Raw genomic sequence first — 21,442 nt, 5'->3', positions numbered from 1 at the left:
ATCTATAGATATAGATATGATATAGATACACATATCTTCAAAATATGCCTGTCTGTCTTACCTTCTGTGACTATCTCTATGTTACAAATAGGGAATCTTACTCCAAATCTATCTTTCCCAAAACAAACTCACCAGTTATTCGTATTTCCAGTTTTATTCAGAAAGAGAGGCTAAATTGATTCACCACAACCATAACTTTCAAGCAAAAATTCTATGGTCACTGGGAACCATACTTCTAAAAGCAAATAAAAGTGAAATGAACTGACCACAGAAGTCTTAAAGCACTTCCTCTTCTCTCTTTCCTGAGTTGGATGATCTTGCAGTCAAGGGTCAAGATCTAAACACTATAGATAAGGCTCTGATGCACAACTGATGAAAATTCATTTCATCACCTAATACTCAGTTGATGAAGTCTGAAGAGATCTGAAGCAGTGGAAAAAAGGGAAGATACAGAACAGAAAGAACTGTTTTAGAAAGACTCTATATCTGTTTTAGGCATGGCTAAAGAATGAATTTCAGAAGATACTGATGGGATACAATAAGTCATGAAGATGGAGAGTAATCCAGAAAAAATTCACAGGTTCAGACCATTTTAAAGTCAAAGGGCAAAAGCTTTAGTATGATGTCATAAGGTGGGCTAACTTCCTAGAAGAACTTGCAATTTACAAGGGCAAAATGGAACCTTTTATGGGAAAGGACTCAAAGCAAGAAAATCAACTGGTGATTAAGGAATGCTTACACAAAAGAACCTCAGGAATTGACATCTATAGCTTGAAATCCTGATTGTATATAATAACTCTGGGCAACAGTTCAAGATAACTCTGTTTATACAAGATAATCCTGTCAATGTAAGAAATTCAACAAGGACCTACTTAGGGACAAGATAATCTTGCTAGTATCCATCTCTGGGGCCCACTTAGGCACTGGGTTACTACTAACAACATGATCTTTTGCTGGGGCCTATCATCCCATCAACACAAAGCCTTATAGACTCTCCCTATCTAAAGGAATACAGGGTATCTCCCCTTTCGGAACAATAGTGTATAAGGAACTAAAATTCTGCACTTATAAAGGTAATGATAATAATAATAATGATAAATAGATCACATTTATATAGTGCTTTGAGGTTTGCAAAGCCTTTTGGATTATATCATTTAACCCCCTCACAACAACTTTGGGAGGTAGGTTCTATTATTATCTCCATTTTATAGATGAGGAAACTGAAAATCCTCCATTAACTCATATTCTTACTGAATTGTTCAGAACATTGCAAATTTAAGTTATTTTTCTGAGTCATACATCCAGGATCCAAGGCTAGTTCGCTATCTATTATAGGAATAGTAGCTCACATTTAAATAGTGACTGTGGAGGTTGCTAAATACTTTACATGTTATCTTCCTTGAGCCTCATGATGACCATGGGATGTTTTTTGTTTATTTATTTATTTATTTTTATCCCTGTTTTGTAAACAGGGAAACTGAAGTTAAGAGAAGTTGAGACTTGTCTAGGATCACACAGCTACTAAATGTCTGAGGCAGGATTTAAACTTGAATCTTCCCAGCTATATGTCCAGTCTCTAACCATTATGCTACTTGACTGTCTCCTTCAAGAGGTTATGCCCTTGATTTACTTGGAGTGAATGGTACCATGAAATAGTCCACATCAACTTGAGGAATAATGCAATTGCATTCTAAGAGAGTTTCTTTTAATAACTAGGTAATACAGTGAATGGAATGCTAGGCCTGAAGTCAGGAAAACTCCTTCAAATCTGGCCTTAGACATTTACTAGCTGTGTGACCCTAGATTTGTCACTTATCCTATTTGCCTCAGTTTCCTCATTTGTAAAATGAACTGAAGAAGAAAACTACGCCAGTACCTTTACCAAGAAAATCCCAATGAGTTCATGAAGAGTTGAACATGACTGAAATGACTAAATAACAAACTGAACAAAATTCCAAGATTTTAGGAATGCTTTTCCCACTCTCCATGAAGAACAGGACAACCTTTTAATGCTCCATAATTATATTCTTATCAGGCTGGAAAACTTAATGAAAGACCCAAAGTACTAATATGAGCCCACTTTATAAGGGAAGTGCTAAGGAAAAATTGCTTTAAAGTTCCAGAGAAACAGATAAAACAATGAATATGTTAAGTAAGTTTTTATTTGTTTATATGATGTCCTACAGCTTCTGCTTTTCTAACTTAATCAAAGGAAATGCAGAATTTTATACTCATGTAGGGTTGCAGTACTTTCAATGGTAGCTATTTGACTCAGAGCAGGAGTTAAAAGGACAATTCAATTCAACAAATATTTATAAAGTACTGATGGATGGTAGGTGCTAGGGAAACAAAGATGAAAAAGAATGCAGGATTTTATAATAATATTTGGAACCAAAAATCTAAACCTAAAAAATTGATAAGACTTATGATTAGCCTTTAAATTTTAAAATATCCTAATTTTTCTCATCTTACTTCCAATATATAAAATCACAGATCTAAGTTAAAAAGGCCTTAGAAAACTTTTTGTCCAACTTCTCACATAGATCATTATAACATGAAATGAACAACTTGTAACTAGTCAATCTCTACTTGAAGAAAGCCTATGAGGAGACCTCAAAGTAACCTATTTAATTTTTGAATAACACTAACTGTTATAGAAGGGCAGCTGGGTGGTAGAGTGGATTGAGTATTAGGCTAGAAGTCAGAAAATCTCTTTTTCTGTAGTTCAAATCTGGCTTTGGACACTTCCTAGCTTTTTGACCCTGGACCAGTCACTTATCCCTGTTTGTCTCAGTTTCCTCATCTGTAAAATGAGTTGGAGAAGGGAATGACAAGCCATTTTGGCAATTCTACAAAGAAAACTTCAAATGGAGTCATGATGTGTTGTGCATGATTGAAACAACTGAAAAACAACAAATGTCAGGGAAGTTATGTCATATATTTAATCAAAATCTCCCACCTGTAATTTCTACCCATCACTATGGGTTCTGTGGGAGTGAGCAGAACAAGTTTCATTTTTCTTCCATATGACAAGCCCTGTAAAATACTTGAAGAGAGGTGTCCCACAATCAGTCAGTTCCCATAATAATCATACCTAATATTTTGCATAAAGTGACCAAGAAAACTCCAAATGGAGTCATGAAGTCAGACATGACTAAAATCCTAAACAACAATAACCTTTGGCTCCAGACCTCTTACTTGTTTTTGGGTACCACATTGATTGTCATCCTTACTCAGTATTTTCAATCACATAGCTTCTGGATGAGCAGGTTGAGGCTTGGAATCTGGATGATAGGAAAACTGGCTTGAAGGACGGCAAAAAAAAAAAAAAAAAAAAGGAAGCTTGTGAGGATGGCCCTGTATTCCTAACATTTGGATGGGAAAGGAATATTTAGGATGAGAGAAGAAGGGCAAAAGAAATGGTACCCATGATTATTACAGGCCTAGTTTCTCTACCCCCACCAAAAAAAATAATGAAAGCATGAGGATAAAGTATGCAAAAATGCTTATTTATGGGATAAACTCAGTAAAGACCTGTCATGGGAATATGGCTTTGAGACTTTACAATAAGTTGAGCTATAGCTTAAAAAAAAAGAAAAAAAAAAAAAAAAAGAACTGCAGGTATTCAATTGTCTTGGATGAGCATTTCCTCTTCTATTTCCCATCATTTCTTAATTAGCATTTAAGTACTTGTTTTAAAGGCAATGATGTCTTTGGGAATTCAGGTAACAGAATTCTCTCATCCAAGAATATGTGCTTGTATAGCAGCTCTATAGAGAAATTTGAATTAAGTATTTTTTATTTACTAATATTATTTTGTTTCTGGGATAGAATTCCTCCGTTGGAATGTTGGGAAGTGGGACTTATGATCTATTTAATCTTGTGTTTTGCAGTTTTTTCTTTGCATTCCTTTATTGACAACACCTTGTCTGTTAGGAGATGATTTTTCTGGAGAGATTATAATAAATTCCTTTTTGCCTTTTTTTTTAACCTCAAGAGTCTCTGATTTTAATTTGGGTAAGAGTCATTGTCCCACCCACTTATCTCATGTGAGCTTCTCCAGAGACCTGAATAGTGTGACCTATAGGAATTGTTACTCATTTAACACGTAAGGAAATTGAACCTCAGAGTTTAGTAAGTTGTCAGAGGGAGGATTCCAAACCAGATGTACCTTAATTAAAAAAGCAGCAGTTTAGAATAACTTTGCCCTGTGTTTATAAGAACATGCTTTTTTTTTTTTTTTTTTTTTTTGGGGGGGGGGGGAGTTGGCCAAGATACTAGACTAGTTTGCTATTTCCTTCTTTAGCTTATTTTGCAAGTGAGGAAACTGAGGAAAACAGAGTAAAGTGACTTGCTCAAGGTTACATAGTAAGTGTCTGAGACCAGATTTGAACTCAGAAAGACTCAACTACCTGATTCCAGCACTTTGGCCCTTTATCCACTACAATTACTAATTGCCCCTTCACATTCTATTGGGGAAGACAATATATCTGTTTGTAGGGGTTTTTGGTGGCAGGGCAATTGGAAAGGCCTGGTGAACCTCAAATTACACCAGCAAAGTAAGAGAGTAATGGCAGGTAAATGGTGCAGAGGTTAAAATTAGGGCATAAAATAAAAAAGAACTGAATTCAAATTATGCTTCGGACACTAGATGTGTGACCTTAATATCTATATGCTCCTGTTTCCCCGCATCTATAAAATGGAAATAATCATAGAACCTACATCCCAGAGTGGGGGATAAAATGAGATACTGTTATGTAAAGCATATCGAAAATCATAAAGTACTATAATAAATGTTTGTTATTACATTCTTTTGTGTCATTTCTATTTTTTGCAATTTTAATATATTTATTTAATATTTTATTTTCTGCAATTACATGTAAAAACAATTTTTAACCATTTTTTTAAAATTTTCAGTTCCAAATTCTCTCCCCCTCTTACCTTCTCATTGAGAAGGGAAGCAATTTAAATTAGATTATTATGAGATTTCTATTAATAAAACCATACAGTATTTGATGTTGAACCACTTCACAGTGCCAAGGAAGGTGGCACTTTTATTTTTTGGAACTTAAATATGTGTATTTGCTGAATTGGGGGCTCCAGTGCTTGCTTCTGGAGGTATTCTCTAGGTAGGAGCCCTACAGGGATAGCTTGTTTGGCTAATTGTCTCTAGAGCAATGCTGAAGCTGGGCCAATGGTCTGGAGAGTGTGACTAATTTTGAACGGCTGGACCTACCTCCTCATTTGTATTCATTGATATGAACTGCTTGTCATCTATATTTACCCAATGGGCAATATTGCTTAGCCAGCTCTTTACACTTGATGAATGATCTAAGTTTAAGGAAATGCTTAAAAACAACAATAAATTTAATTTTATCCACTTTTACCTTGTTACTTGCATTAGAGGCTATTTTTGTTTTGGGTCTCTACTACCACCTAGTGGAAATATATGCATCTATAGTAAGGCTATCAAAGGGAAATAAACTAGTACAAACCTCAGATGCTGAACATATAGTGCAAAGTTTAAGGGCAGGCTGATTCTCTAGACAACAATTTATAAGAGCAACTGGAAATTCAGAAGTATGGTGGAACCAACTACAATATAAAGATATGTGGAGACAAACAGAACTCTTTAGAAAAGGGTGACCTCGGGATCCTATGAATATTGCTATCCTAATAGATTTGAAGGATTCATCATTCAATCAGCAAGCATCTATTAAATGCCTATTATGTGCTCAGGGAAACAAAAAACAAATGAATCTCACAGCATCATTAAACTCATAGGATGTTAAAGCCAAACATTAGTGTTCATCTTGTACATTGCATTCTATAAAGAAGAAAAGTGAGATTTGGAGAATCCAAGTGACTTCAGGCACAATTAGAATTTATAAACTCTCAGTTTCATCTTGTTTCTCAGTTATATCTGACTAGTCCCTATTGCCTTATTTTTAATTCCCCTGGGTAAAGGCATATATTTGATGTGATGATAATTCTGATACCTCTTAGTTAAATTAATCAGCATTTACTCAGTTTATTGTGATTTGTTGGATATCAGTGATTCTCTTAGTGAATTAAGCAAAATAGATTAACTTGAGTTATTTATGTTAACATTGTTAAGATAAGACTTAGATACATTACAGCTCCAAAACCTCTGTTATATCAGTGATATTGATATTATATATTAGTGATATCATTATAAATTATTAGTCAAAAGCACATGACTACCTGTTATGGAGAATTATATTATATTAGCCCTGGACTTTGTTATAGCAGCTTCAATACCTCCACCCCTATGAATCATTATCATGACTACCTACTGACATTTCTTCTCGCCCACCACTTCCTTCACAGCTTGGTTACTGCTCACCAAAACATGAGATGTTTGACTTGATAGGAAAATCCTTACTGAGGTGGTAGTTGGGATGCTTTTACAGGAGAAAAACCTGAAGTTAATGACTCAAAAACATGCTGGCAAAATGATTGATGGATTTCAGAGTTTCCCCCTATTCTGATGGTAACCAATCAAGAAATTGTACTGCTTCATTCTATTTTTAGTGCTTTCCTACATGTATAAAAGTAGCTCACACTTAAATGGAAGGATCATTGATCATGAAGAAAATCTTTGACTCAAATGATTAGGATCCCCTGGACTCCCTAATAAATTGAAAATGCTTGGAGTGCTTCAATGTCCTTTTGTGCACATTGGATTGGCATTATGGGGTCACATTGGACAAAGAAGAAGATGAGAATAAGTTTAAATATTGCAGGACCTCTCTAGTCTCTTCTTCCTTGAAGATGTTATGTTGTCTACTGCCATCAGATCAAGAACATAGCTCCAGGAACTTTAAAAGAATGAAACTGTATTCATCCTTTCTGAGGTTTTTATATCATCCTTTCTCCCACTGCCACCAAATAAGAAATAGTACCAGATAATACTTGGGAAGGAGAAAATGTTGGATAGTGATTTCATTACCTTAAGAAATTCACAATAAGGAAACACTTCTCAATGCATTCTTTCTTTTCTGAAATTAATTTTTAAAAATTGGCTGAGAGACAGGATATTAAATAATTGGCCCAGGGCCATGCAATTTGTATATGTTAGAAATAGGATTTGAATCATCTTATTGTTCCTAGAACAATACATGTTATTGCCTGATCCCAGGTATTTTTCTGTACCTGTAATTCACTACCCCATTCTGGCTTTCCTGGCTTCCTTCAAATCCCAACTAAAATCCCACTTTCTACAGAAAATCTTTCCTAATTCCTGTCAATTTTGATGCGTTCCCTTTTATGATTATTCTCAATTTGTCCTATTTATAGGTTTTCTTTTCATAGTTGTGCATGTTGCCTCCTCCTCAAAAGTAAAGATTGTCTTTTATCTTTTATTGCATCCCAGCTTTTAGCAAATTCTAATTTAAAAGTCAAATTTATTTAATAGGCTCTTAATAAATGTTTATTGATTGACTAAACAAATCTATATCTTCTAAACTGTGAGGTCAGCTGTCTACACTAATAAACATATCTCTAATAGGCTAAACTAGACTCAGACAACCATGACTCAGAATACTTCTGCTTAAAAACAAAATGTCAAAACTGTTTCTTTTTAAGCACCCCTTTTGATAGCTCATCATGGAATGGCGATAACGCTAGAACTTGCTGTGGCTATATCATTTTTTCCCCATAACATTGCCAAACCATTAAACCAACATTATCACCTGAAACTGATATCTCAGTGATAATCATAAAACTATAGATTTAGAGTTGGAAAACTTTAGAGTTGGAAAGGCCAGCTTTTCTAATCTCTCATTTACAGATATGGAAAATGAAATCCAGTGATATTGGCTTCCCCAAGGAAAAGGTGGACTTTGAATGCAGATCTTCTGACTTTAAATCACTATACTGAAATGGAGGCTATCATCTTATCACAGAAGGGGCCAGCCACACCAGTACCATGGTCCTATATAACTTCTGATACGGAGAAGACATACTATATGGACAAAAGAGCTACTCACATTAAAGGCCATTTTTGAGACACAGAGACATAATAGTGTAAAATTTTCTTTCTAGCTGCTCAGGGAAATGGGACTATTTGTTAGCTCTCTCTCTCTCTCTCTCTCTCTCTCTCTCTCTCTCTCTCTCTCTCTCTCTCTCTCTCTCTCTCTCTCTCACACACACACACACACACACAGAGACACATCTTTCTTAACTGAGGAATGTGAGGAAATCAGCTTATCAACTCCTTTGTCAACTTCCTTCCACCTTGAACAGCTGTCAGAATAGATTTAATCATAGACTTGCCTCTTGCTAAGGAGTATGATGTCATAGTTAAAGATACGTATCAGGTGGTGGGTACTTTGACCATGATGGCCCATTTCTTTTCCTGTTGTTGAACTATCATAATCAAAATTACTGATCTAAACCTGAAATAAATGTCTTATCTTCCACCAATGTCACCTCCAAAGAGATGTTTCACTTTGGGCCTATATTCACAAATCTCTTGATAAAGAATTACTTTTTCCATGAGATATAAGATCTATTTTTTAAAGCCATGATAAAACATTAGATTTTAATTAAATGATTTCTGCCTAAAGCAGAGCCAGTCCTAAGTCATCAAATCTGCATAGGAGCTTGGTTCCTAGAGCATAATGAGTTACAGGATCACAGAACTTAAAATTTAGAGGGTCCTTAGAGACCATTTGGCCAGACCCCATTAAGATACAGATGGGGAAACTGAAACCCAGAAAGAAGATTTGTTCAAGGTCACAGAGTCTCCTGAAAAATGCAAAGTCTTGAAGAAGCTCAAAGCAAATTAGTAAAATAAAGAGAACCAAAATTATTTTCTTTAGAAAATGTAGCCATATTTTTTTTTCTTCAGTTTTCTGTCATGTTCTGTAGAAGAGAAAGAATAACATACATTGGTTGGCACAATGGATAAATGAAGATGGGAAGACCTGAGTTAAAATCCTGTCTCAGACTGAATTTATGATTAAATCACTTAATCTCTTGGGCCTGAATTTTTTCATCTTTAAAATGAAAGAGGATTGGACTCACTGGTCTCTAAGATTGTTCAAGCTCCAAATCTAGGATCCTAATAATGTATTTTAAATCTACAATAATGAGTGCTTTCTCCACAGTAATGTTAGGTAGATAATATATTATTATGCACATTTCATAGATTAGGAAATTTAATCCAGAGGTATCAAATGATTTACCTAGAGAAGAAAGGAAACAAGCATTTATTAATTACCTAATATGACCAAGCAATTGCGGAAGTAGGTGCTATTATTGTCCCCATTTTATTGTTAAGGAAATTGAGATAGACCGAAGTTAAGTAATTTGCCCAGCATCACACAATTAGTAAGTGTCTGTTACTGTATTTGAATTTAGGTCTATTCTGAGTCCTGACTCAGAATTCTATCCATGGAGCCATCAACTTGCTTCTATAAGAGGGTCATATAGTCAATAATGAAGCCAGGAGTTGAATGAATGAGGCCTTTTGACTTAAAATCTTGTGTGATTCCAATATATTGTGATGTTTTTCTTTATCAATTTTTGAGGCAGCTAAGTAGCAGAATAGATAGAGTATTGAATTTGAAGTCAGGATGATCTTATTTCAAATTTGACATCAGGCACTTATTAGCTACTTGATCCCAGGCAGGTGACTTAATTTCTATTTGCCTCAGTTTTCTCATCTGTAATGGCATCACCTCCCTGATGTCATGGTCCTCTTCAAGGACCAACAACAACAATGGTATATCAGGGTATGTAATAGCACTTATCTCCCAGGGTTGTTGAGATAATAATTGTAAAGAATTTAGCACAGTGCTTGACACATAATAAGTAATACATAAATATTAGCCATTATTATTGTTACTAGTTATTTATTTTGGTTCTTTCAATAAGAAATTGTATTTCTTATTAAATATTTTTTATTTTTATTATTAATTATATAAAAATAATTATTCTTATTAAAGATTAAAAATTCTTATTATTCTTATTAAAGAGGCATAGGTAGTTGGAAAAGCATGCATTAAGCAATAGTGAATCATACCTAGAGATGCCTGGCTGCTCAGACCATAAGACCTAAATGAAAACACCTGTGGGAAGTTTATGACAATTGTGGGCCAGATACCCAGGAGGAATAGTTGAATGTCAACAGCTCAGAGTTTTCCTAGGAAATTGCACAATTATGTGTTAACTAACTGATCTAAAGCCAGAAGAGATCTCAGAGATCAGCTAATCCAAACATCTTACTTGAAGATGAGAAAACTGAGACCCAGAATGAGTTTAAGTAACTTGCCCAAAAGCAAATAAATGCCTGGTAAATTTTATCTAAGCTGGGATTCAGATTGCATTTCTATGACTCTAAGTTCAGCAATCTTTTCACACATTAACTTCCACATTGGAAAAGCTTCTAGCTGTGGGTAGGCTAAGCAGATAAGCTTTGTCCCAGGTGCTGAACCTGGCATCGATGTCACCTCTTCCCCCAGCTAGTGATCTCAACTTACTGACATCATTGTCAAAAACAGCCAAATCACCGAGAGTATTATCCTATGGTTTTCTCAAACCATTTGTTATAGTATGGGTAGGGCTTTCTCTAGCTTGGCCTTAGCTACCACTCTGAATACATTTAAGACTATTTTGTCCACTTCTGTTTTAGCTGAACATCTCATTTTTTTTTTCTGTTTACAAATATATCTCATTGCAAAATATTTTGGAGGCAAGCCTTAAGAAAATTAATTTCAAATATAATTTATGACAAAATAGAAGACAACTTCTCTAAAATTCTGATGCAAAGTCTATACTCCTATTCACCTTGTGATGGAGGAATTTTTAAGTGAACCAGAGGGGAAGTCACCAAAAGTATGAAATTATCATGATAATAGTACTCTTTGCCTTAGATCCTAGGAAGTCCTACTCTAGACACTGGCTTCTGGGTTAAAAACTATACTTAATAGATTCTCAGACTATCTGCAAAAACTTCAGAACCAGAGATGTGTCCAAGACACCATTGTTGAGATCAGGGGATATATACCATAACAACTTGGGTACAGGTCAAAGGAAAGTGGAGATGAAGGGGCAGCTAATGATGCTGACAATTTAAGACAGATAGAAGGATCCATCCTTTAATTTGGGAATCAGTGAAAAAAAAAAGACACTAATTCCCCCAAAGTAGTAACTGATTCTAAATCACATAATCTGTCCCTCTCCCTTTGGATTTTCCTCCTTTTGTTATAAATTTTAACCAGATCCCAGAATTCCATGGTCAAATGAAATAATTCCCTGTGTCTTCCATTGATTGATCCCTTCTAGTTCTGCAGTAACACTTTTCTCTAATGAAAATGCCATACTAGTATTTGTATCTTTGTCAGAGATAAAAGTTTGGTTTTGAAACATTATATAATTTTGTATTATTATTATGAAATGAAGAAACTTCAGATTTTCTTCTGGAGATGGGTCTGGGCAACAGATTCTCCCCTTCTCTTGTTCAGCAGGATTCCAAGTCCCCTTCCAATTGGTATTTCCTCCAAGAAAGTTTCCAGAAAATGAAAGTCTATACTTTCTCTTGTAGGAAAGTATGAGGAACAAAACTGCAGAAGCCTAGACCAGGGAGTTTTGAATTCTCAGACCCCAGTCTCCTCTAACCATCCCAGCAAACTCTTTTTACCAAGTCTTAAAATTTTAAGGACAGCTAGGTAGTACAATGGATAAAGCACTAGGCCTGGAGTCAGGAAGATCTACATTCAAATACAGTCTCAGAAACTTATTTGCCTCTATTTCTCTTCAATAAAATGTGAACACACTGGAGAAGGCAATGCAAATCACTCCAGAGTTTTTGCAAAGAAAACCACCATGCCGGTCACCTAGAGATGGACCTGATTGAACAATAATAGTCCTAACATTTCCAATAGATCCTTCTACCAGAGCTTCCATTGCTTGGGCTTCTAGACCAACCAGAAGCCATCACTGGAATGCTGAATTCTTAAGTGTGCTGATACTACAAAAGAAAGGTTAGGAGATCAGTGCCCTAGAGATGAGATCATGCTCTGAAGAAGAATGAAAGAATGAAAGGTCTCAATCCAGAGACCTTTTGGGTCAAGAAATTTATCCATAGACATTTGGCCAATGAACCTGAGAAGGCTCACTAAGTTGCAGAGGAAAGATTACCAACTCAAAGAGCTCAATTTAAAATTAAAGGACCTGAGTTCCCAATTCAATTCTATCTGTGGAATCATGAATTATTCATTTAGAATAGTTAGGTGGACAGTGGATAGAGGACCCTCTTGAAGTCAGGAAGATCTGAGTTCAAATGTGATCTCAGATACTTATTGCCTGTGTAAACTTGGACAACTCATTTAACCCCTTTAGGTCTTTCTTTGCTCCTATAAAATGAAGATGTTGGAGTGGATAAGCTCTAAATGAAGGTATTGGAGTAGATGGTCTTTGAGTGTGGCATGAACCAGACAAAAATGTAATTGTGAAATTTTTGATGAAATTAATTAAAATACAGTGAAACATAAGTTAATATGTGATTTTCTAAGTCAATATGTAGCCTAGAAGGAATCCTTATATAAGCTATAATGGCCCTCTTTTTTATTGGAGTTTAATATTACTACTCTAGAATGTCTGAATTTCTCAGAAAGTTTTCCAACAAGTTCTTTGAAGTATAATGAATCCTACAAGAAAATGGGTTTTTATTCTACATGCTATTCCTATAGTGATTCGTTGATTTAAATTTAATAAAGCACCAATTTCAAGGGAGAATTAATTTAAATTTATAAAAATGTTTCTGATATAGTTTGATATCCCACAGGCAAAAGTCTGTTTTTGTATACACTCTTCTCCATTTAGATAAGAATGATTTTTATAGTTTAAAATAAAAGTTTTTTTGCATTTTAAAGTATCAAAATCATTTTTAGTTCACAGGGTATTCAAAAATTTAGATGAGATTTGATCCTCTGCAATTGTTTATCTAGCCCTCACATAGAATATTGATTTTTCTTTCACACTTTTCAAGTTATTACTATTATGGTAGTATGACACTGCAAACATTGAAATAAATAATAAAATAGATAAAATAACCAGTATTTAGAAATATAGAATTGGTTGGTTCTCCATCCTTTGTCAGCTGATATTAAATAGCAGGATTTTTCGCTATTATTATTCTTTAAGAAATAAGGAAAATCACGGGATATCTGTACCTGAAATTTCCACGTGCACTTGCATTTTGGAGGAAAATAACTTGGGTAATATGGACTTGAAAATTTCCCTTCAAACCCAATGTTCTCCTTGGCTAATATTGTGCTTCCACACTCTGCCAAAGAAAAATAAAGCACAGAAATTAATATTTTTTGAGAGAAAAAACACAATAAATTCTCTAAAGGCCTAAGCATTTATCATGGCAAATAGTAAATTTAATCAGTTCAGGCTTGACTTCTAATTTTCCATTTAAAAGTAAGTTTATGGTATCTTAAGGATACAATATATTGAGCTCACAGTATCAATATTGGTTTCTTCCAGAATAGGAGAAATGGAAGAAGTTTTTGAGATCATCTATTTTAATAGCCTCAATTTTATTATTGTTATTTAGTTGTTTCAGTTGTATCCAACTTTTCATGACTCCATTTGGAGTTTTCTTGGCAAAGATACTTCAGTGTTTTACCATTTCCTTCTTTAGTTTATTTGACAGACGAGGAAACTGAGGCAAATGGGATTAAGTGACTTGCCCAGGGTCACATAACTTCTAAGTGTTGGAGGCCAGATTTGAATTCAGGAAGATGAGCCTAGTGGATAGAGAGCCAGGTTTGAAATCGGGAAAACTTATTTATATCTATATTCACATACATACATATATGTGTGTGTATATATACACACACATATATGTATGTATGTGAATATAGAGCCTTCTCAGGTTCATTGGCCAAATGTCTATGGATAAATGTATACATACAATCATATGCATGTATATATAAATATATCCAGGATATACAGGCTCATTTTGGTTAAAACTATTAAATTTCCCTCATTTATGCTTGTATATAATGGAAAAAAAAATCCTCTAAATCATGCATGATCTTGGTGAGGAAACAAGCCTGGTTCAGTAAAACAGATCAGAACAAGAGTGAGCCCATTAGCCTTTCTAGATTTATGCCATCTCCTCCATGCCCGAGGAAGATTATCTAAATTTCTCTATACATTTTACTCAGAGCACTTGAAAATATGGTTAAAGTGATTGTAATTATCCATAATTAATACTTTTTTTTCCCTTGAGGCAATTGGGATTAAGTGACTTGCCCAGAATCATACAGCTAGGAAGTGTTAAGTGTCTGAAATCAGATTTGAACTCAGGTTCTCCTGACCTCAGGGCTGATAGGCTGGTGCTCTATCCCCTGCACCACTTAGCTGCCCCTAAACAGTAATTTTTTATATCTGATTATACAAAGTCTTCTATAAATTGAATTAATTAGAAAACATATATGTTGATCAGTTTAGGATTTAGGAAAGTTCAATGATCAATTTTATACTTGTTTGTAGTATTGCAAACCAAGGGCAATGAAAATATGACATATAGATCCCTTCCTCCCTCAGGAATACTTTATCATAGTTCATCATTCTAAGAGCTTCATTTGGATACAGAAATTGTCCTTCTGATTTCCCAAGTACAGGGATCTCCCTGTTGACATTACTTTTTCTGATGCAAATGGACACTTTCTCTGCAACTTAGAGCACTTAGAGTTAAGAGGTTTGATCTTTCCCAAGATCAAAGAACCAATATGTATCAGAGGTAGATCTTTCTAACTTTCAGGCAAACTCTCTATCCAATACAACAACTGGCCTCTCATATATTGTATGCATGCATTTACATGCTTTTACACGCACACATATACACATGTATGAGATTCACATTTTTAAACATTTGACAAGACACTTACTTTCTTCTGGAATGACCTCAAAAAATCCCCGAATTCCTGACAACCTTCGCACTCGTGGTGATTTAAAGGTCACCAACATGAGATTGTTTGTTGAAACAAATGACATTAATGATCTGGTAGGTTCACAAATCCTGAAACAAGATACAGAGTAAAGACATGAATAACAAATTACTGAATGACCAGGAATTCAAAAACCAATCACTCATTATATAGGCTGTTCCAAAGCTCTTAGGGAAGTTTTAAGCTATTAAATTCAAAATTACTCAGTTGCTTCAGTTGGTCAATTCTTCATGGCAAAAATGCTGAGGTGTTTTGTTATTTCCTTCTTCAGGTCATTTTACAGATGAGGAACTGAGGCAAACAGGGTTAAGTGACTTATCCAGGTCATACAACTTATTAAATGTTTGAGCACAGATTTAAATTAAAGATGAGTATTTCTGATTCCAGGACTGGAGTTCTATCCACTGCCCCAGGGAGCTGCTCCAGCTTAAAATCACTCTAAGATTTTAAGTTTCCCTGAACAAATTTTATCATCTTCAAAATGGATATAAAAATATCCACTTTATCTCATATGATTGATGTGAAAGTCAAATAAGACTTAGGTTTTGAGGATAAAAATTCATTATTTGGTTAAAAAAATTGTTGGGAAAGCTGGAAAGCAATCTGGAAGAAATTGGATCTTATACCATTTACCAAGATAAGGTAAAAATGGCAACATGACCTAAATATAAAAGGGAGAAATTAGAAGAAAATTTGAAGACCATAGGACATTTTATCTTTTAGACTCTGTGGATTAGTTAACAATTTATGAATAAACAAGAAACAGAGAGCAGGGTGAAGTATAAAATGGATAATTTCAATTACATTAAATTTTTTAAAAAGTGTACAGATAAAAAGATGAGAAGGAAAGGAGAAAATTGGGGGAAATTTTTATAGACAGCTTCTCAGATAAAAATCTCCTATCTCAACTATATAAAAAACTTTGTGAAATTTATAAGATATGAGTCATTCCTCAATAGATAGTCAAAGGATATGAACAGGCAGTTTTCTTAAAGAAAAAAAAATTATAGTCGTATAAAAAATATCTAAATCATTATTGATTAGAGAAATGCAAATTTAAACAACCTTAAGGTAGCATTTTATACCTATCAGATTGGATAAAGTATGAAGAGAAAGCAATAAATGTTGGAGGGTCTGGAAAAACTTGGAACACTCACTGTTGGTGAAACTATGAATTAATACAACAATTTTGGAGAGCAATCTGGAATCATGTCTAAAGAGTTATTCAACTGCCTATATCCTTTAATCCAGCAATATTACTACTAGGTCTGTTTCCTAAAGTGATTAAGGAAAAGTGAAAAGAACATATATGTTCTAAAATATTTATAGCAGCTCTCTTTGTGATGGTGAAGAGTTAAAAATGTGAAGATGCCTGTCAATTGGGGATTAGCTAAACAAGTTGTAGTATATGATTGAAATAGAATGGTACCATGTTATAAGAATTGATCAGCTTAATGATCTTAGGAAAAACATAAATGGTTTTGCATGAAATAATGAAGAGTGTAATGAGCAGAACCAAGAGAACATTGTATACAATAATAGCAATATTGTTTTAAGAACAACTTTGAGCAGCAGTCATCAAAATCATTTGGCACTGGTTAAGAAATAGTAGTAGATTGGTAGAATAGATGAGGTATATAAGGTACTGTAGTAGTAAATGGTGATAGTAATATACTAAAACTCGTTCTTGATTAAGAATTCACTATTTGACAAAAACTATTGGGGAAACAGGGAAATAGTATAGTAGAAACTAGACATAGACCCATTCTTACACTATATACGAAGATAAGATCAAAACGGGTACATGTTTTAGACATGAAGAGTGATACTATAAACGAATTAGGAGAGCAAGGAATAATTTACCTGTCATATCTTTGGAAAAGGGAAGGATTTATGATCAAACAAGAAATAGAGAACATTATGAAATGCAAAATGTATAATTTTCATTACAATTAACTGAAAAATTTTTGCACAAACAAAATCAATGCAATCAAGATTAGAAGGAAAGCAGGGAGATGAAAAATAGTTTCCACAGCCAATGTTTCTGATAAAGGCCATTTATAAAATATATAGAAAAAAGAATCAAATTTATAAAGCTACAAGTCATTCCCCAATTGATAGATTGTACAAAGGATAGATGGTAAAGGATAGATGGTCAAAGGCAGTTTTCAGATGAAGAAATTAAAGTTATTTAAAATCATAGGAAAAAATGCTCGAAATCACTATTGATTAGAGAAATACAAATTAGAATAATCTTGAGGTATGACCTGACATCTTTCAGATTGTCTAATGTGGCAGAAAAAGAAAATTATAAATGTAGGAAGGGATATAGGAAAACTGGAACACTAGTGCACTGTTGGTAGAATTGTGAACTGATCCAACCATTCTAGAGAGTAATTTGGAACTATGCTCAAAGAACAATCAAACTTCATATACTTTAATCTAGCAATACTACAACTAGGTTCTGTATCCCAAAGAAATCATAAAAAGAGAAAAAAAATCCATATGTACAAAAATATTTATAGCAGCTCTTTTTGTGATAGGAAAGAATTAAAAATTGAGGGGATGCCCAACAGTTGGGGAATGACTGAATAAGTTGTGGTATATGAATGTAATGGAATGTATTGTTCAATAAGAAATGATGAGCAGAAGAATTTCAGAAAAACTTGAACTTACATTAACTGATGCTGAGTGAAGTGACTAGAACCAGGAGAACATTGTGTACAGTAATAGCAACATTGTGCAATGATCAGCCCTGACAGACTTAGCTCTTCTCAGGAATACAATGATCCAATAAAATGCAAAAAACTTGTGATACAAAATGTCATCCACACACAGAGAAAGAACTACGAAGACTGAATGCATATTGAAGCATATTATTTTCATGTGTTTTTTTTTTAATTTGCTTTTTTGTTGTAGTTTTTTCCTTTAATTCTGATTCTTCTTTCACTGCATGACTAATATGGAAATGTGTTTAGCATGATTGCACATATATAGCCTATATTGGATTGCTGGCTATCTCAGAGGGGAAAAGGGTAAGGAGGGAAGGAAAAAAATTTGAAATTCAAAATCTCACAAAGAAGAATGTTAAAAACTATCTTTACATGTAATTGAAAAGAATAAAATACTGTTTATTGGGAAAAAATAACAATTTTGAGGGACTAAGCCATTTGGATTATTATAAACACCCAAAATAACTACATAGAACTTATGAAGGAAGATACTGTCTGCCCTGACAAATGGAAGTATGATATATTTGTGTCTAATAGTAGCCATCTCGATGTTGGTGTGAAGGGTAGGGAAAAGAGCTACATGAAAACTTATATATTTAAAAGGAATAGTAAATTGTACATTATAGATTTGTATTGTCATGTATTATCATGTTCCCTCATTCTACTATATTATGTAAATGCTTGTTTTTATTTCCTAAGTTGTGAAGAAAAAAAATCAAATGATGGTACTTGACAAATTATAAGGTGCTCTATAGATGTAATGAATAAAATTATCATTTTTATTTAATCATTATCACTAGAGTAATAGATTAAATTTGTGTTGATATAGAACACTACTACCCTAAATGACAAGTCTTTAAACAATAAGCATATGAAATTATTTTCATAAAACAAGTATATTTATTTTTGCATATAGATATAAAATTGACATCATCTATTAGACAGGTTAAATAAAAGATGAGTCCTACATTGAATGGAAAATTGAATTGGATAGGCTCTAAAATCCTTCTAAAAACCAGGATTTTAGTACACAAAGACAGACCTGTCTATGATAAACATCGCTCTATTATATATCTATGTGCATATATATATAAACATAACACATATATAGCACAATACTATAATTATATCATATTTGATTTTTCAAAACATCTCAAAATAATTTTTAGTTAATCTTAAACTCTGGGTTCATTACTTCTGCCTTATTTTTTGCTATCTCAACAAGATTTTTCTTAGGTCTTTTTCCCAGGAGTCCTTAAGATGGACATACAATGTCCATCTTAAATCTAAACCAGATTTAACCCTTCTAATCCTATCTTCTTCCAACATCCCTAAGGAACATAAGTTAATTTGTTGGAGAGACTGGTTATAAAGTACTTTCTAGCCCTCTGTGTTATATTTGAGTGTTTTCCATAACGAATTTCACTGAACCATGAAATGTCCTTATAAATAATCACCTATCCATTGGGGATTCCTTGGAATTGCACTCTACTATACAGATTTTTGATTGATGTATAATATTGTCATATTATAATCTGATCATTATAACAAACAATTCATTATAAAGATACTTTGTGATATAGGAGAAACTTAACCTAAATTTAGATAAAAATAAAAATTATAAAAGAAAACTATTTGGATCTCCCTGTATCTCTATGTTTAGCAAAATATTTGGTACAAAGTATTCACTTAATAAATGCTTGTTGACTTGAATTGATTTTTGATACAGCAAATTGTAGCCTATTTCTTGGGCACATCCCACAAGCACTACTAGTAAAATTGTCATTGTCTCTGACTGGTGTCTACTAATGGCATTTATAAATGAATTATAGTAAATAGAATATTAGAATTGGAGCCAAGAAGACTTGAATTCATATTCTGCCATTGGTACTTATAAGCTGTGTGGCACTGAGCAGGCCATTTTACTTGTTACCACCTTAGTGTTCTCATTTGTCCAATGAGAGCAACAATATCTCTTGAATCATTTCACATGATTATTATGAGCAAAAAATAACAGAACATACACAAAGGACTTAATAATTTTTTCAGACATTGTAGAAATGTTCAAAAAACAACTTTGTGTAATGGCTAGAGGATAAGCTTTGAAATTAGGGGACTAGGTTCAAATTCTGCACTGGTGCTTACTAGTTGTATGACAATGAGAAAGTCATTTAATCTGAGCTTCAGCTTTTCAATCTATGAATGGGATCAATAATACCTGTTGTGCTACTTCACAAGACTTTAGGAGTATTAAATTAGATAACATATAAAACATTTTGCACATTTCCAAGCACTATATAAAAGACAGAGAGATATTTGTATAGTGGTTAAAGAAATGAGTGGCTTTCAAGTCAGAAGATTTAGATTCAAATCCTATCTCTGACGTATTCTGGTCATGTGACCCTGGACAGATCACTTAACATCTCAAATGCCCCCCAAACTCTAAGATTAAATAACAGAGCAAGTGTCAATTTGTATTAATAGAGAAAGTTTGTACATGTGCTATTTCCTCATACTAATAAAATCACAAGTCTGGGCAAAAATATCAGTTATAATGATAGTGATAATATTGATGCCAGTAAAAGTCTTAGTATTTCCCATGGAAAAATCCCCCCCCCAAAAAAAAACACCTCAAGAAAATTAGCAAATAATAAAACAAGGGACATCTTATGAAAACAGATGTTATATCAAAAATTTTAACTCCAAACTGTATCCATACCGATATAAGATTGTACTCTTGATAGGCATGAGGGAGTCATAAATAGTCAAGGAGTCAGAGATGCAATTGTCGGCTTCAATTTGTAGGGACACAACAGAGAGGCGAATGAGATAACCAACTGAGGCAATCAGTTTGAAGTGGCACATCAGATGTCCTGAGGTAGCAGAAATCTCCAGAGGAAAGTGCTGAAAAGGATTATCTGCATATATGTCCTTAGCACAGCCTTTATCTGTGAAGACAGTACAGTTTACTTGAACACCAAAAAATGAATTTCCTGGTGGCCTTTAAACAGAATGGGTCAATAGCAAAAGAGTTTATTTTTCAAGGAAGGAAAGGATGTAGCAAAAAGGAAAGTGATTTGGGAAATCAAGCATGAAACCATTTACCTATTCCAATAGTTGAAGAGTAGTCAGACCTGAGTCCAGCTGTATCAAGAAAACAAACAGAAAAGTTAGAGCCAGCATTTCCATTCAGGTGTATTAAATCATGGGAAAAGCTTCCTACTCCTTTATAAAAAGAAGTACCAATAAATATGATCATCAGAAATAATGCAATAATTAATGCTGTTCTATATAAAGTGAGCTTAAGAACTTTTCATGTAGATTTTAATCTTTAAATTATTAGGAAATGGAGTGTGCACATTTTTATAGAAATTAAATTGGTCTTTTGAAGAAGTCTGTAATTTGATAGAGATATTGTCAGTTGTGAAATTGATAATTATAATTGGACTGTATAAAAATGCAAGTACATAATACTAGATAATTCTGGGGGGAAAGCAGAGATATATATTGTCCTGACTTCTTTCTCCAGGATTCTCAGATTGCTCTTTAAAATGAATGGTCTGAGAAAACATGAAGCCATAATGAATACAGGAAAAAGAAAACTGCTCTTCAGTAGATTAGATGTTGGCTCAGAACTTTCATGTTTGCAGTCAGGTTCCAGCCAATGCAGTTTAATCACTACATTCATTTAAGCCAATTGCTTCACTAAGCTATGCT

At 33.8% G+C, this 21,442-nt stretch overlaps 1 protein-coding gene across 1 annotated transcript in view; it reads right to left on the bottom strand.

Annotated features, from left to right (window-relative positions):
* The window catches only part of TMPRSS7 (transmembrane serine protease 7), a 100,808-nt gene that overhangs the window by 42,449 nt on the left and 36,917 nt on the right, over nt 1-21,442 (bottom strand). The window contains exons 6-9 of the mRNA XM_051985274.1: nt 20,831-20,869; nt 20,445-20,673; nt 14,934-15,064; nt 13,203-13,315 (exon numbers count right to left, since the gene is read on the bottom strand). Of these exons, the coding sequence (XP_051841234.1) occupies nt 13,203-13,315; nt 14,934-15,064; nt 20,445-20,673; nt 20,831-20,869 (512 nt within the window). The remainder of the gene's footprint in view (nt 1-13,202; nt 13,316-14,933; nt 15,065-20,444; nt 20,674-20,830; nt 20,870-21,442) is intronic.

The sequence above is a fragment of the Antechinus flavipes genome, chromosome 3, assembly GCF_016432865.1.
Source record: "Antechinus flavipes isolate AdamAnt ecotype Samford, QLD, Australia chromosome 3, AdamAnt_v2, whole genome shotgun sequence".
Classification (NCBI taxonomy): Eukaryota; Metazoa; Chordata; class Mammalia; order Dasyuromorphia; family Dasyuridae; genus Antechinus; species Antechinus flavipes.
This window is presented reverse-complemented; position numbering and strand designations above follow the sequence as displayed.